General features: G+C 37.1%; 1 protein-coding gene across 7 annotated transcripts in view; it reads left to right on the top strand.

The window, feature by feature from the left end:
• The window catches only part of EVI5 (ecotropic viral integration site 5), a 77,730-nt gene that overhangs the window by 12,011 nt on the left and 49,853 nt on the right, over positions 1-15,866 (top strand). For 6 of the 7 annotated variants that reach the window (XM_061379267.1, XM_061379270.1, XM_061379264.1 and 3 more), the window contains 9 exons: positions 3,509-3,698; positions 6,771-6,995; positions 8,025-8,099; positions 8,864-8,989; positions 9,741-9,884; positions 10,681-10,770; positions 10,884-10,981; positions 12,436-12,496; positions 14,370-14,423. In XM_061379267.1, the coding sequence (XP_061235251.1) occupies positions 3,509-3,698; positions 6,771-6,995; positions 8,025-8,099; positions 8,864-8,989; positions 9,741-9,884; positions 10,681-10,770; positions 10,884-10,981; positions 12,436-12,496; positions 14,370-14,423 (1,063 nt within the window). Of the gene's footprint in view, positions 1-1,442; positions 1,571-3,508; positions 3,699-6,770; positions 6,996-8,024; positions 8,100-8,863; positions 8,990-9,740; positions 9,885-10,680; positions 10,771-10,883; positions 10,982-12,435; positions 12,497-14,369; positions 14,424-15,866 lie in introns of those variants that run through there. The other variant, XM_061379269.1, reaches the window with a different exon arrangement.

Genomic DNA, 15,866 nt, shown 5'->3' on the forward strand with positions numbered 1-15,866 from the left:
ATAAGGGAATATTTATCTGCACCTTCTACAGCTCAAGATGCAACTTTCAGTTGGATCAGTTGATCTTGACGTGCACAGTGATTGCAAGTTGTCTGTCTCACTAAGGAATAAAATTGGACTGTATGATTTCTTAATGCTGGATTACCAGAGCCCACACTTGTTTGCACTTTTGAGACAAGACTTTAAAGTCATCTGGCCTCTTGCAAAATTTGGTTCTGTTTGACAAGTGTATTTCAGTGGTTCATGAGAGGTTGACTGCACAGAAGTTGAGCTCTAGATAGGTTTTAAACTTGGCAGTATTTGTCCCTCGTGCTGTAGTGAAGTGCAGAGTTTGGTAGTTTAGCTCAAACCAGCTTGTGTTCCAGTTCTGCTGGTGTGCTGGACTTTGCACTGAGGCAGTTGAGGAACTCTGTGGTTGTTTTTCATTTTTAACTCTGCTGATTCAGTTATGAGAGCAGTAACTTTCAGCAGAGGATAAGAGTAACTGGGAGGAGGAGCTAATGCCATTCTGTCATGTAGCATGTCTTCTCTCATGTTCATGTTCTGCAGTCTAATAGCAGTACAGTTGTATCTGTCTAGTTCTTGACTGAGAATGGAAGGCAGCTTTTAGAACACCTCATTCTCTTCTACTTGCAGTTTGAGATTGTCTCTCCTTTGAAGATGAGCTGTATGTAATTTTCAGTGTGCAAATGAAAATTTATCAGGAGAAGAAAAGTTAGAGTGCTTTTAAGAAAGCTGATTTGCATTTGAGCTGAGGCATTCCACTCTGTTCACAACTAAGTGACTAACTTTTATTTGAAAAGTAGTAATACCTGTTCTTTGGACTGCTTATCTGTGTTGGAGTGTAATGTCTTTACTTCCAGAGCCATCTCATTAAGCCCTGCAGTTAGACTAGCTTGCTTGTTTAAAGAAGAATGTGAGTTTGGTCTTGGTAGGCTTTCTTTTTCAAGTCAAGCTTTCTTCATTTAGTAAGTAAGCTAGCAAATCTTGTTTTATTTAATTTTAGCCAGACCTGTTCAAGTCCCCATTAGTCTTGTGCGAATTCTAATTAGAGGCTATCTATCAAGTGTACCTTCTCTCATGAGATTTTACACTTTAATACAGAAATCTGATGCTATCATGATATATACACTGTATTTTCAGAACAGTTTGAGTCTGCATTTTAGCACAGTGGCACTTTGTTGACAAGAAGTTGTCCTCTGAACACAGGGAACTATTCTTTCTGCCTGCTGGAAGAATTGCTGGTGATGGATATTTTTAAAGGTTTCTTTCTCACTGCTGGCTTCTATGTAAATAAGGAGAGCATGAATTAGTTAAGCAGCTAGAAATGGAAAGAACTCGAATTGTATCAAGCTATGTCTTACAAAGCATTCTGTAACCCAATTGTGCTGAAAGTCTTCTCAGAATAATGTCATAGCTCAGTCCAGAGTCCTGGCAGAGCTGTTTGGCATTAGTAAATCATTTATAAAGTTTCAAGTGAAAGAAAACATTGACTAAAAGCCACAGAACTTGCTTCTTACTGTAAAAAGAACTTCCTGTTTTCAAATCTAAGGATAATGAGTTTATCCAGGTAAGGTCAAATTATAGAAACTTACTGTAACTTCTGTAGAAAGCTGTGAAAAATGAAACCTGTTTTTTTTTTTTAAGTGTAATGATTATTCTGTGCTGGCTTTTCCTCTATGACTGCTTTGAATTTATCTTTAGGCACTGTCTTGGCTTGAGAGGAGGCGTTCAAACTGTAAACTTTCAATACGGATCAGTACAGGCCGTGTTTCTAAACATTAAAAATGAATTTTTTTCTGAAAACAAGATTTTCTGCATTCCATTAATATGGACTAAGTGAAAATTAGTCTTGAAAAAAGTAGGTTGTTTTTTTTTTTTCCCAAAGGCATTACTATTTAACCATTTTCCAAACAAAATACTACTTTTTTATAGAGCAGAGACTGTACTTCTCTCTTCATGAATTAAATGGCATTTTTTCTGTAACTTCTATGAACACCAGTAGGTGAAAGCTTGGAACAGGGAAAGCTGGTTTAAATCATAGCAGAGCGCTTAAAAATCGGTATGTCTGCTGAGATTTGTGTACAATCTTGGGTAAAATCTAACTTGGGTTATAATTTGTCAAGCACCTAAAGCCTAACCTGACCTTGCTGAAATGCAGGGGGGGGGGGGGGGGGAAGGTTAGCTTTTTTGCATGTGCATTGAGAAATTATTCAACCAGGTCACTCTGATTTACAGACATAGGAATTCTTGGAAGTTAAACACAAATTAAATGCTCAATATAGCCAAACACTTTCTCAAGTCAGTCTGAATACTTGGTCTTACCAAACATGTGGTCTAAAAACTTTCCCCCTGCTTATGGGGCTCACTGTTAGTTGAGGACAAAAAACATCCCTTTTTGCCCAGAATCTCTGGCTCCTGGCAAAACTGATGGCCTTGGCAAGCAGCTAACATGGAAGTCCCTTCAGCAGCTTGTCCAGCTCCTGGCATGTCTTTATGTACAACTTGCTGCCTGAGCATCCTAGAAGTTCTTATGTCTGAGCTCTGCACTTTATTATACTGTACTGTATTATTTACTGTACTACCCACTTCTGTTGCCTGATCCTCATTCTTCAGCTCTGAGATTTTGTTTGTAAAACACCATGTTGCGTTACGAACAGTGTTAGCAAATGTCAGGTGTTTAAAATTACTTAAGGTTTTAGTTTTTCTGTGTGTGTTTACATTGTCAATTAAAAGTGTAATCAGGTAGACTTTGAGGAAGCTAATTTTTTTCTTTTCTTTACTCTCTTTTGCAGAGCTTTGACGTTTTACTTTTCCTTAGAAAGACTTCTGTTCACTTTTTCCAAATAAACACTGGATTTTTTTTTGTCCCAGCCCATGGCAGGGGATTTGAATCCAGATGATCTTTAAGGTCCCTAACAACCCAAACTATTATATAATTTGAAACTATCATTGAGGTTATTTAACTTTTATGTTCTCTTTTTCAGTCTGATGCACAATAGTTGTAGGGGTTTTGTTGCTGGCAAAATCAGTCCTCTTGCTGGTACTTGTGCCTCAAAACAAAACTTGCACTTATTCTCTGTTGGGCTTTTAATAGCTGACTGAGAAATGTGTAAGAGAGAGCTGGACTTGCAATGCTTCTGTGCTTTCTCTAGTTCTATATCTTCATGTATTAAGATCTAGTTACCTGAGACTACATGACACTTGTATTAAAATCTCACTTCTCTTAGTGCTGTTGATGCAAGATACGACATTCTTAAGTGCTGCAACATGAGCTGCTGTTCTGTCTGCAGAATTACTTGAGATCTCGCGAAGAAACGGTAACACTGACCAGTTCGTTTCAAATTTAGTATAAATGAAGGTCAGAAAAACTGTTCCATGGAAAGTTTGGAAGCATTCTTTGTAACGAGTCTGGGAGACTTGACTTCTAAACAATTAATAGTGTGGTCCTATGATTAGAAAAACTTGAATTTATTTGGGTGGGGGTTTTTTTATGCTTTCTTTGCAGGCTCCTGGAAACAGATAGCAAATCTTTGCGATCAGTAAATGGGTCAAGAAGAAATAGTGGATCTTCTCTTGTATCTAGTTCATCAGCTTCTAGCAATCTCAGCCATCTTGAAGAAGACTCATGGATCCTCTGGGGGAGGATCGTGAATGAATGGGAAGATGTACGGAAAAAGAAAGAAAAACAAGTTAAGGTAGTAATTGGACAGTTTTTGTTTACCCTTTTTATGTTATATTGTAAAGTGATACAGATGATACTGTTCTATCTTCCAGTTGGTCTTACTTTTTAAATAAATATGTAATAGGAGCTTCCAGTTGAATCTGTTTCATCCCTAAGCCTTAGTGCTTCCTGTGCAACTGTTACCAAACTTTGGTAATGGCTTTGCCCAGGTAATGTCTTTTATTAAAAACTACTATTTACTGTATCTTGAATACTAAAGCTTTCAGTCTACCTCTAATGAGAGATTCCCATGAATATAGGCAAGATTTGCTTCAAGCTTCCAACATGGAATTACTGAAAACCCTCTTGAGGGCATCTGGATGCTATGATTATTTTCCCACTGAGCAGCTGTCTTTTTCAAGCATTCTCATTAGAAGAGCTGACAGTCCTACTGTATGAGGCTCTGAGTTCAAGTTTTTTGTGCGTGCCAAGTGTGTTGACCCCAGGGATGACCTCAAGCATAAGAACACATAGTTTCTAAATTCTGAGCAGCAGGAACAAACTTTGGCCAGTATGTGTACAGTCTGGGTTAGTTGTGAGCATGTACAGACCTGGAGTTCAGTTACACTTTAAATTCAAACTAAAAAGCAGCTAGGGCTTTTGAACGTACCCATGTTACAGAGGCTGCAAAGTACAGCAGTGTGGGATTGTTGTTCGTAGGCAAGTCTGTTCTGCTTTGGTTCTTTATTGGCTCTAGTCTGTAGTTCTATGTGCAGAATACAAATTTCAAGGTCCTTTGAGCAGATTGAAATGTGTGCGTATGAATAGGTTGTGGGAAGGCAGAACAATGGTCTAAAGTAAAGTATCTTTTATGTGAAGCAGTTGTGAAGAGAGAACATGACTTGAGAGAAGAAACAAGGAAAGAAAATTAATTCAAGACTTCTAGCTTGCATAGGGAGAAGTTTCTGGAAAGGTGTTCCCAAAATACCAGGAGAAGGCGGCCATGTGAGCCTGGCAAGAGAAAGAAGTGAGATGGTAATAAGTATATCTGATTGGAAAGAATTCATTTGAGCTACCTGCATTAGAACTTTTTAAAGTTTCATGATTACACTTGGTTTTACAGCTGGCCAAGTATATTTGGGGAGTATTTGACTAACTTCTGGTAAATATTTAAGTATATTGCTAGTGACTTTTCCTTTGCTAGTTAAATAATTCTAAATATCTTCTTTGTTTTTTGTTTTATCAAGAGTCAGCCTAAACAGTGCCATCCTGCATTTACAATGGAATACCAGAACATGCATATGTATTTCCTGGCTCTGCCAGTAGGTATGACTTCAGCAGCATAGGTATCTTTTTGTCTTGGCTGTGAAAGCAGGTCTTAAGGTATTAGATACCTGTTAAGTTTTTTACGCTTTATACATAAGTGTATATAACTTTTTGCACAGGTGACATGCTCCATCCTGGTATCTCTGGATCCACTTCAGAACTCTCTTCCTATTTATGGAGGGATTCCGAAGGATTACTTAAGTCCTGCTTTTCAGTGTGCATAATAGCATATAGAATAGCATTGCTTTAGTGCTGCTTAGCAGGTGTGTTTTCCTGCTGTTCATTTAGGGATGTTGAAGGGATTGACCTTGTTACTCTGTCAAGTAGCTGCATAGTAACTTAAAACAAGAAACCACTTGCCAATGCTTCATTACTAGTAGCCTTTGAGGTATTAGGTGACTGATCCACATTGTTGGTCCATTGATAGTGCATTGTTGACAAAACTGGAGACAGATATGGAAAGCTGATGTGTGAGAGTGGTTGTCTTGGAGTTGGAAATCCTTTAGGAAATAACGCAGGGCCTCATAGTTGTGTCGTTGATGAGACAAATAGTTGGAGTGGCATTTACTGGGATGGTCTGAAGAAGGCTGTAGATTGTGGGATATTAGAAAATTGAGGTCAGCGGTGCAGAACTCCTACAGTAGAGTTCAAGCTTAACAAAAACAAAACTTGAAAGCAAGATTATCTTTAAAAGTTATCACTGTTGCATTAATTATTCTTGATATTTGGCAAAGTAGGAGAAATATTTGGAACAAACAGGAAGAAGAGGAAGCTTTGCAGATAGGAGATTTTGTTCAGACTAAATACTAGTGAAAGAAACTCTCCTTTAGGAGAGAGAATAGATAAGTTCTTAAGATACAAAAAATTATTAAAGGAACTGTCTTGTCTGGAAGAGACCATCTTCAAGGTCAGACTGATCCTTGATGCAGAGCATACCTTGAAGACAGTCTGTGAACTTTCTGAATCACGCTTTTTTTCTCGTTTTCAGATCAAGCAACAAGGCTACTTTGTGCTTGTGCTTTCTGAAAAGACAAGTATCAGGTTCTTAGATCTCTTAAACTGGGAAGGTCTGAATTGTGTAATACCTAGCTGATTTTTCTTTTCCAAGGAAGATGAAGGAAATTCTGTTACTTCAGTACCTGTGAACTTAATGTTTTCTTGGTCTAGTGTCTGAAACTGCATTTTAATACTTTCTGAAAGGAGAACTTGGAAATACTGGCACAGCAGAGAAATTAGACACAAGTTGTCAAGTTTGCCAAATTATTTCTGACAGTAGTACTATGCAGGTTTTTTTGCTGCAGTTGGCTGTGCTACAGGTAGTTCCAGTTCTTATCATTTACCTATCTTGAAAATATTTTTTAATCACAGATTTCTTATTTCTTGATCACTACAAATATAATGAAGGGTATTATCTTCAGTCATCTTCTGTGAAATATAAAATTAACTGCAGTAAATTATGAGTAATAGGAGTTCTTATTTAAATTTACTTGAATATTCAGTTTTTCATGTAGCATACTAGGGGTTTACTTTCATTAGCTATTTTAGCTGCCTGAAATGATACAGGGTCTCCTTACTTCTTTTAGCTATCAACGTACATGCTAAACTACACATATATACCTACTATACTACATACTATAAAATGCATGATTGGTTTGTGACATGATGTAAACATTTTCTGAAGTTGTGAGGAACTTTTATTTGTTGAAGTGATTTGTTCTTAAAGCTTATGTTTATATTTTCAGAAAATATAAATAGATTTGTATACCTTTTTGTGCTTTAGGAGCTTGTTCGAAAAGGGATACCTCATCATTTCAGAGCAATTGTTTGGCAACTCTTATGCAGTGCTCAAAGCATGCCAATTAAGGATCAGTATTCAGAGCTCTTGAAAATGACATCTCCTTGTGAAAAATTAATAAGAAGGGACATTGCTAGAACATACCCTGAACATGACTTTTTTAAGGAAAAAGACAGCCTTGGGCAGGAGGTCTTGTTCAATGTCATGAAGGTAAGTCAGTATTTCAGCCCTTCAAAATACGTTAGCAAGAATGTGCACAAAAGGTTGGGGAAAAATTTGCTTTGTGTATCATGAACTTGCATCAGTTTCATGTGCTTAAGATATTTTTTTAAACTTGCTCTACTTGACACTGGGAATGCTTTTAACAAATTGTATTCCACTAATTACAATTCCAGCTATTGAAAACTATCTTTTAAGTATGTTACTTCTATAGTTAATGGCTTTACATTATAAGAGATTTAAACTTATTAAGCTTCCATTAAAACTAAGTCCCATTCTAACTGCTGATAGTATAATGGAATAAAGTGTACTGTTAAGTAAACAGTGTTAGCCAAGACAAGAGCATTGTAAATCAGAACTATCATTCAGTTTTCAAGTGTTTCTGAGCTGCAAGTGGTAGCAGTAAACGGCAGGTACAAGCTAATGTGCAGTTGTTACAGTGCCTAAGCACAAAATGAGAATGCCACCATGAAATTGTTTGCGTTGTTTTGTCTTCATTGTACTAAAGCTTAAATTTTGAGAGACTTTAACATCATTTCAACAGAAAAGTTAGCATGTTTCCAAATCAGAGTAACTTCCGTAACTCTTAAATGAAGGCGCAACTTGCGTGGAGATCACTGCATTTCCTCTACCTGTAAATAAAACTGAAGCACATAATTTTTTGATAAAACCTGTTGTTTCTTTCGTCTGTCTCCTTCTTCAAGTATTAACTTCGTGCAGTTTGTATGCCAGCCATGTCTGTTATCTTCTGGCCAATTCCTGTAGTTGAGAAAAACATGTTTATTTTTTTTTTGGTGTACCTTAGTTTTAGCATTGTAGCTATCAGAGAGCAGAGTTCATATCCCTTTGTACAAGTAGTGATTAGAATATCTAACTAAAATATTCTGCATAGAATGTCTCTCCTCACTGGATTTGAGAGAGGAAAAGTAAGTTATTAGCAAAGTAATAGCATGAACTACTATTACCTTTTATTCATAATGAGGTTTAAATTGTTGAGAGTCTTTAAACTTTCTTTCCCAGGCTTATTCTTTGGTGGATCGGGAGGTTGGATACTGTCAAGGAAGCGCCTTTATCGTTGGATTACTGCTTATGCAGGTAAACATGATATTAAAAATACGTGCACCTTTAAAATCCCTGCTAGAATGCATTATTAAACATAGTGGCTTACTGGGAATTTCTAGAACAGCTTTCCTTCATCATTCTGTTACAATGGAATTGTGAAGGACTGCTGTTCACTCTACAAATCACATGAGATTTCTTCTCTGTGGTTCTCTTTGCCAAGATACTGTCTTTGAGAATACATTTATTTCTCAGAGCTAAGGTAGGATTGCAGACTTCAGAGCTATTTTGGTGAATGCTGTTTCAACTATTAACTAACTTCTCAGTTCTATTACACTGAATCTTCTTGGAGTTCTAATGGAACTTCACAGTTGATTTGATCATCTTAAAGCTGCCTTTGTATTACTGCATTTTGTTTTATGATGAAGTAGGGTACATTATAAGAAATGTGCGTACCTCCATTTCACTTTAAAAACCACTTAGTAGAACTCTATATAGAAAATTTCATTACAGTAGTTGGTTATAAATCCTTTAAAAAACAAACAATCAAACCCAAACCTCATTCCTTCCCTCCTCAAACAACAGTAAAAAAATCCTAAGCAAACCAGCCACCACCACCTCTACTCTCCTAAAACCAAACAACAAACCCAAAAAAAAAAACCAAACCACCCAAACCCCAAAATAACCATACACAAAACACCCTAAACCCTCCCAGGCTTACTCTGCTATATTCTTATTACTCTGACATATCTTTGCATTTGTCTAGGGTTGTTATTGTGCTTTTTTCGTTTTTACTATAGATGCCAGAAGAAGAAGCATTCTGTGTGTTTGTTAAATTAATGCAAGATTACAGACTGCGAGAACTCTTTAAACCAAGCATGGCTGAACTGGGCCTTTGTATGTACCAGTTTGAATGCATGATACAGGTACATACAAAATCTATCAAACATTCTCTTCAGTAACTCTTAATAAGGAACTTGGAAATTACAGTTAACAGGGGGCATGTCTGCTGGCTAACAGGCTGTTCTGACAGTAGCTAGTGTCAGAATTTCAGGAGTAAAGGCATATGGCTGTGTGATCTACATTTTTAATCTTGGGAGACAGTGACTAGCTTTAAACACAAGCATGAGGATTTTTATTGCTATAGTTAAGCATATGACTGTCTTACTCTGTTTGGATTGAAGATTCTGAAAGTGTTCAGAGCCAATTAATAGCTATTTTTAACGATGCAAACTGGGAAATAGTCTCATATGTAGACTTAAAAGTGTTCAGACTTGGCACTTGGAACACTTTCTTCCTGGCCAGGTTTGTGGTTTGTTTCTGAATGTGATGGTCGGGGTGGGATGTTAAGACACATATCTCTGGCCATAGCCTAGATTTCTCCAGCTCTTCTCTGTAGCCCGCTCTAGATATAACTTTGGGATTTACAAGCCTGTGACTTCCTATTATGATCAGGAGGTGTTTTTGTAGTCTCTGTTTTGCATGGTAGAAGTGCTACGGGGTATTCAATATTGGGACTTCAGTTGCGTGGTTCTCGGTAATGATGAGTCCCGTCTTTCCTAGTCCTCTGTTACTAAGATGCTGTCTGTACTAAATATCAATTATTCAAAATTTCTCAAAACCATGGACACACTAGAACTCCCAGCAAAAGCTTAACATATATTCTTTTTCTTCTAGGAACATCTTCCAGAGCTTTATGTGCACTTTCAGTCTCAGAGTTTCCACACTTCTATGTATGCATCGTCATGGTTTTTAACTATATTCCTTACAACTTTTCCACTACCAATTGCAACAAGAGTATTTGATATCTTTATGTCTGAGGTAACTACTCAATACTCATATGCTCTATTTCAAGAGTAGCTGTTAAAAGCAGCTACTTTTTTTAGGTAGTGGTATAAATCCCACTATTGTGTACAAATCTCACATAGTCCTGCTTTTAGTCCTTACGCTTATCAGATTATTTTGTAGGGAAAGATGTCTGTGTATGTAGTTTGCCAAGGAGGAGCAGCTAAGTCTTTGAATGTAGGTACTGTATGTAATTCTGCTTTAAGCCTGTTGAAGAGTTACTATATCTGTCAGTTCCGGATGCAGTAGCATTGCATCCAACAGGGACCTCAGTTTCTCAGCATTATAGAAACTTTGGGATGGAAAGTGATGCGGCTTTCAAGCCAAATTGAAGTTCCTTGAGATTATGCAGGCCAAGAAGAGGGAGTGTTGTTATCTGTTACTGTCCAGGTGATGTACAGTAGCAGAAGAAACTCATGGAATTATTCAGTCACTTTTGCAAAGACACCTAAGTTGTGTTTAGGAATGGAGCTTTGTGTGGTTGTAACTGGGAACAGACCGAAGTTTATGGTCCATTTATTCTTTTTCTCTGTAATCACTGTTTAGAAAATACTAAGTCAATGGTGACTCCTTTCCGCTTACATTCCAGAGTGTACAAGAGGGTGTGTATGGGCAAGACATTCCCTTGTATCTGTTTCAATAGTTTAAGTACATTGTACCCTTTTGTTTGTTTGAGAAACTGGATGAGATTGGCAACATTAGTGAACAGTAGGGTTGTTCTATGCTGTTGATGATGCCATGAATAACTACTGGGTATTTCTTCTGTTTTCAGGGTTTAGAGATAGTATTTCGAGTAGGTTTAGCAGTACTTCAGATGAATCAAGCAGAGTTACTGCAACTTGACATGGAAGGAATGTTACAGGTAAATTAAGGTTATAATAATTGCTAGAGATGTCTGAAATGTGTAATGTGAGTGTGTGTATATTTCCTCCCAGCTATTAATTGTATGTTATCTTGTGCTCTGATTGCTTTTAGCACTTTCAAAAGGTCATTCCGCATCAGTTTGACAGCGGTCCAGACAAATTAATCCAAGCATCTTACCAAGTCAAGTACAATGCAAAAAAGATGAAAAAGTAGGTATAACATTTTGAGAAATGGATTTTACTGTTGCTAAGAACTGCTGTTTATCTTTAAACAGCAGTTTAAACTTGATCAGTAATGTAATAGTTATTCACTATTTCATTTTGAATTTGCCATCTTTAAATTTTTTTTGGTATGTGATAATATAAGAGGTTGAAACTGAAGTTCTGTCTGCAAGAAAATTCCCCTAAAGCGGTATTTGCTTTTTTTCTTGTATATAATAGAGTTATATCACATTTATAAAGTAACCTGAAAAGCTTTTTAAGAAACCTGCAAGTTATGGGAAGTTACAGCACTTCTGTGGACATGGTATGAATAGAAAAAACTTGGGGGCATGGGGGGGTGTGAGTGTGGTTTTTTCGGGGTGAGGATGGTTTGGGTTGTTTTGTGGGTTTCTTTGAAGGTGAAGTAGGGAAAGGAGGTTAAACTTTAAGATCTGGCCTAAATTCTTAAGACTTGTGTTCTTAGGAACTGAAAAAGTATTTGCAGCGCTGAAGAGCATGTGTATGGTCATGCTGTTTAAAATAGATGAAACTTTGTAATACTATTGATAATTGTGAAACAACTTTCATTTGGGGTTTGAAATCCTGAGTTAATACTAATTTTTTAAGGTTAGTTGCATGTCTTCTCTTTCCTGCCTTTGGTAAACTGTGTTTTGATAAGACAAGCTGCACATACTGTGCTTTTCCAGGATTAAGTTTGGCAATTCTCCGGTTGATTGTGATTTATTGTACAGTTACTGTTCTTGCACTGCAGATTGTGCTGGGGTCTTTCGAGTTGAACTTGCCAGTCCTTCTGTCAGTGACCCATGATCGTTGCTGTAGAGTGAGCAGTCTTCTCTAAAACAGAACTAGTAACTAAGCTTTCAGGAAAAACACTTTCTCTGAAAGTCCATAGAAGTGTATAGAGTTTAAGATCCTACCATTCCAAACTAAACTTCCTTGGCTGCCCTCTGTAGAGACGTTGTTGACCTCAGCTTATTTTTTCTTGTTGCTACCTTTTTCATCTGGGACAATTTTGTAGTTTGCTGGCGAGGGGCCAAAATTATTTTACATGTTTAAGATATTTATCTCAAATATCTTTGCATCTTCTTGTCTTCAGTGCTTTCCAAGCTGTTTTCTTTGGCAGAATCTATTGACTTGATATTGTATAGTTACATTGAGTGATTGTTACAGAGTAGGTCCAAGTCATTGCTGCTATAAATGTATATGAGAAGCACCTGCACTTCAGAGTGCCCATTCAGAGTCTGTTCATACCTACAAAAGTCTTTATGTTTAAGTATAATGTCCAGACTGAATATTTACAGGAGTGCATTTCAAGTGGCCACTTAAACAGAGGAAATATCAATAATCTGTATCTCTGTTCTATTCTTGTTTGTTTGGTATCATACCAACAAGTAAGTTATCCACACTATTTCTAATCATAATTTACTGTTTCTAATTTTTAGGTTAGAAAAGGAATACACTACAATAAAGACAAAAGAAATGGAAGAGCAAGTTGAAATTAAAGTAAGAGAGCCTCAACAAATTTAGTTATGGATCAGTTAAATTCCTAGATGTGGACTTAAATATCTTATCGGTATGTGTGGCAGGGCATGTAATTGAGATCTCCAGATTCTTTCAACACTTGTGTCTGGAGTGTCTGTTCATAAAGGACACTTAGAGTGAAATTACTGAGACTTCTGGCAGACATTTAAAGAGATATCTTTGATGAAAATCTGCTGTATTCATTTTTTCATTATTTTCTGGTGATTAAATCTTGGTTACAGGTGGTCTCATTTATCAGTGTTTCCAAATATGCTGGTTTAGCTGTAGGGGTCCCACACAGGAGGTTTTTAAAACACAAAATAAGGGTTTTGTTTTGAGATCTTGATTTGTTTATTTTTTTCTTGCACATTGGACCCAAGATTGTGTTTTCTGTCTGTAGTCACCTTTTCTTTTGGAGCTTCTGCAATTAATACATCATGTGGGGGAAAAAACACCCTGTGGGTGAAGTTTATTTCCCTTCTATGAACTGACCTACTTCCTGTATGTACTTAATCACTGCATCTTTTTGCCTTTGTGCTATAAACAGGTATTTGCCACTTTTCCCCTTTTTTATCACTTTTTTTTTTTTTCACAACATGGTGTTTGGTCTGGATTTCCTTCCCTGTGTCATGTTTTTAGCCGGTTCCATGAGAAAAGGCAGTGGGAGAAATGATAGTCAAGTGCAGTATGTAAAGCTTAGTGGAGGGAGGAAGGTACAGGTTACTTCTTCCTGACCACTGCTAGTCATTTTGCCTTTCAGTATCAGGTTCTAAGGCATGGGTTCACAATTCAGTGACATGTACCTGGAAGCACAAAGGTGTTCCAGGCTTTTTCAGGCAGTTGCTGTTGTAAGAGGCACAGAGGCAGTTGGCAGCATTAGGATCTGGTAATGGCATCTGAAAGAAATTTGCAGGATTCAGATGATGGCCCTCTGCAGAACAGGACATAATAATACCATTTGAAAGACAACTTAAACTCTAGATTCTAATCTTTTAACTTCTTTCAAATCCTTCCTTGCTTCCCCCAATCTCAAAACCAAAAAAACCCCACCTAAACCAAACCAAAACCCACCCAACCAAACCCAGCAACCCAAAGGTGTCTGTTTCTAGGCCCTTCTTTGGGACCTTATAGAAATCATTCACTGTCTTCTGCTAAGAAGCTCTGCTGTATTAGGGAGATGGAAAAACAAGCGCGTTGAGTCTGCCTTTTAGCCTGGCAGGGTAAAGTATTACTGAACTGATATCCATCACTATTCTTAGGGATACATACGGATCTCTTTTATGTGAATGCTGACTGCTAAAATTTAGAGGAAATGCACCAGTAAAATGTGCAATTCAGTACAATTCTTACTTCTGGGGCATCTGAGGTAAATAATTCTCAGAATAACCTTACAGATGGAAAGAAATACTATGATACAAATTAACATAAATCATTGAGAGGAAAAGGAAGGAAACCTTGTAGCTGTCTCATTAGCCTGTTCTAGTGCAGGGAGGGCACTTCCATGTTCCTCACCCATGACAAGCATGTCTGGCTCTGTTTAGGAAGAGGAGGCTGTCCAGTCTGATGTGCTGTTAAGCTCTATGGTTAACCTGCAGACATGCTACTTTCATCTAATATGACACAGATGCTTTTGTGTAACACAAGACTTAATCTCACCTCTGCTGTATCAAGCTGTTAAAACTCATCTTTTGAGTTAGTACATCATATAGAAAGATGTTAGAAAGGTCACTGTTTTTTGTATTTATATTAATTTTCATAGATGTGACATGATAAAAATGGTTTTAGCTTGCTTGGCTTTTAACAGACTTTCAATTCATAACTTGAGAAATATAATTCTGAACTGTTTACCTTCCAGAGGCTACGAACTGAAAATAGACTCTTGAAGCAGCGCATTGAAACACTAGAAAAAGTAAGTATGTTGGTGATTATATTGAACCTATGTTAACTTATACTTAAATTCATGGCCATTTTATTATATGAAATGGGAATCTCAGCATTTACTGTTTTCTGCTAACCTATGGTGTTTACTAACAGTGCTTACCCATATAGCATGGCAATAATGAAACAGTTAGGGTCAGTGCTTGTAAATGTGTGCAGTTGTTAAGTCTGACTCTTACTGAATATGAAATCAAACATTTTGATATATCCAACTTCTGTTGTACTGTTTTCTTTCTGAATTAGAAGCATCTGTTTAAAACCCAGAAGACTACATGAAGTAGTGGACTGCTTGGGTGGAAAAGAGGTTATTGCGAGAGAATCCTCAATTTTGACCTTGCTGGGTATTTTTACATAGGAGCAAAATGACAGACCTACCAATGACCAGACATGGAGATGAAAGCAGATTACTTCATCACTAGCAAATACAGCAACAGAGGGGTGGTGTTGCAGCATTCACGTTCAGTACAGAAAATCTGCTGCTATGAATTTATTTCATGTAGTTTTGAATTTTTGTAGCAATTCTGGGTACAGTGTGGGGAGAATATTTTTTATTTCACACAGATTTAGTCTGGAGCAGAGTTTTGTTAGGCTTCTTTGTAACTGGATATGACTTTAAAAGTATGCATGATAACCGGTATTGCTACATTGCCAGCATGCAGGCATTGTTCCCCAGTAGCCTCTCCTATATTCTGGTATCATGCTTCTTGTGACAGATTGCATCTGAGCTGGCCTGCTCTAGAATGAGAACATTCTTGTCCGTCTTAACCAGGCATAGCAACTATCTTTCATCAAATGAAATGGAATGTTCTTGTGAGTTGCTAACAGTGGTTTGTGTTTCACAGGGAAGAAAATTTAGAGTGACATAACCGACAGATGTCACTTCTGCTGTTTAATCCACTACAATTTCTTGGAAAAACAGTCAACGTATGGCAAATTCTACTTAGTTGATTTCTGATTTTTTTTAGTGTAGAAAAATGCACATAATGAGAACATATGGAAGATGTGACTAGAAATGCAATTTTATAAACATATTTGTTTCTATTGAAGTGCTGATAAAATTAACTGAAAAGTGTGAACTCTTAAGATGTTTGAAGCTGTGGTGAATCACTTCAATGCTCCTCACAAATCTATAATACCAAATATCCCTATTGTACACTTAACTTGCAGAGGTTTGAAATCAGAGGGGTTTTTAATTAGGAAGTCCATGATGAACTGCCAGACACTAGTGTTGTTGCAAGTTCTGTACTAAAAATTTCAGAACTCATTTTAAGTGTTCCATTCTGACTGGAATTGGAACATTTCAGAATGGGAAAGTCTTATATGTTAATAAGAATTTATGATGTTTGCTCTCATAACAGCATCTGAAAAGCAGATCATAAAGTGTAAACACACCCATTCAGTTCTTCTGTTGGAA

This window comes from Neopsephotus bourkii, unplaced genomic scaffold (assembly GCF_033783945.1).
Source record: "Neopsephotus bourkii isolate Nb327-2 ecotype Australia unplaced genomic scaffold, CSIRO-AGI_Nbou_v1 NB_1768, whole genome shotgun sequence".
NCBI lineage: Eukaryota > Metazoa > Chordata > Aves > Psittaciformes > Psittacidae > Neopsephotus > Neopsephotus bourkii.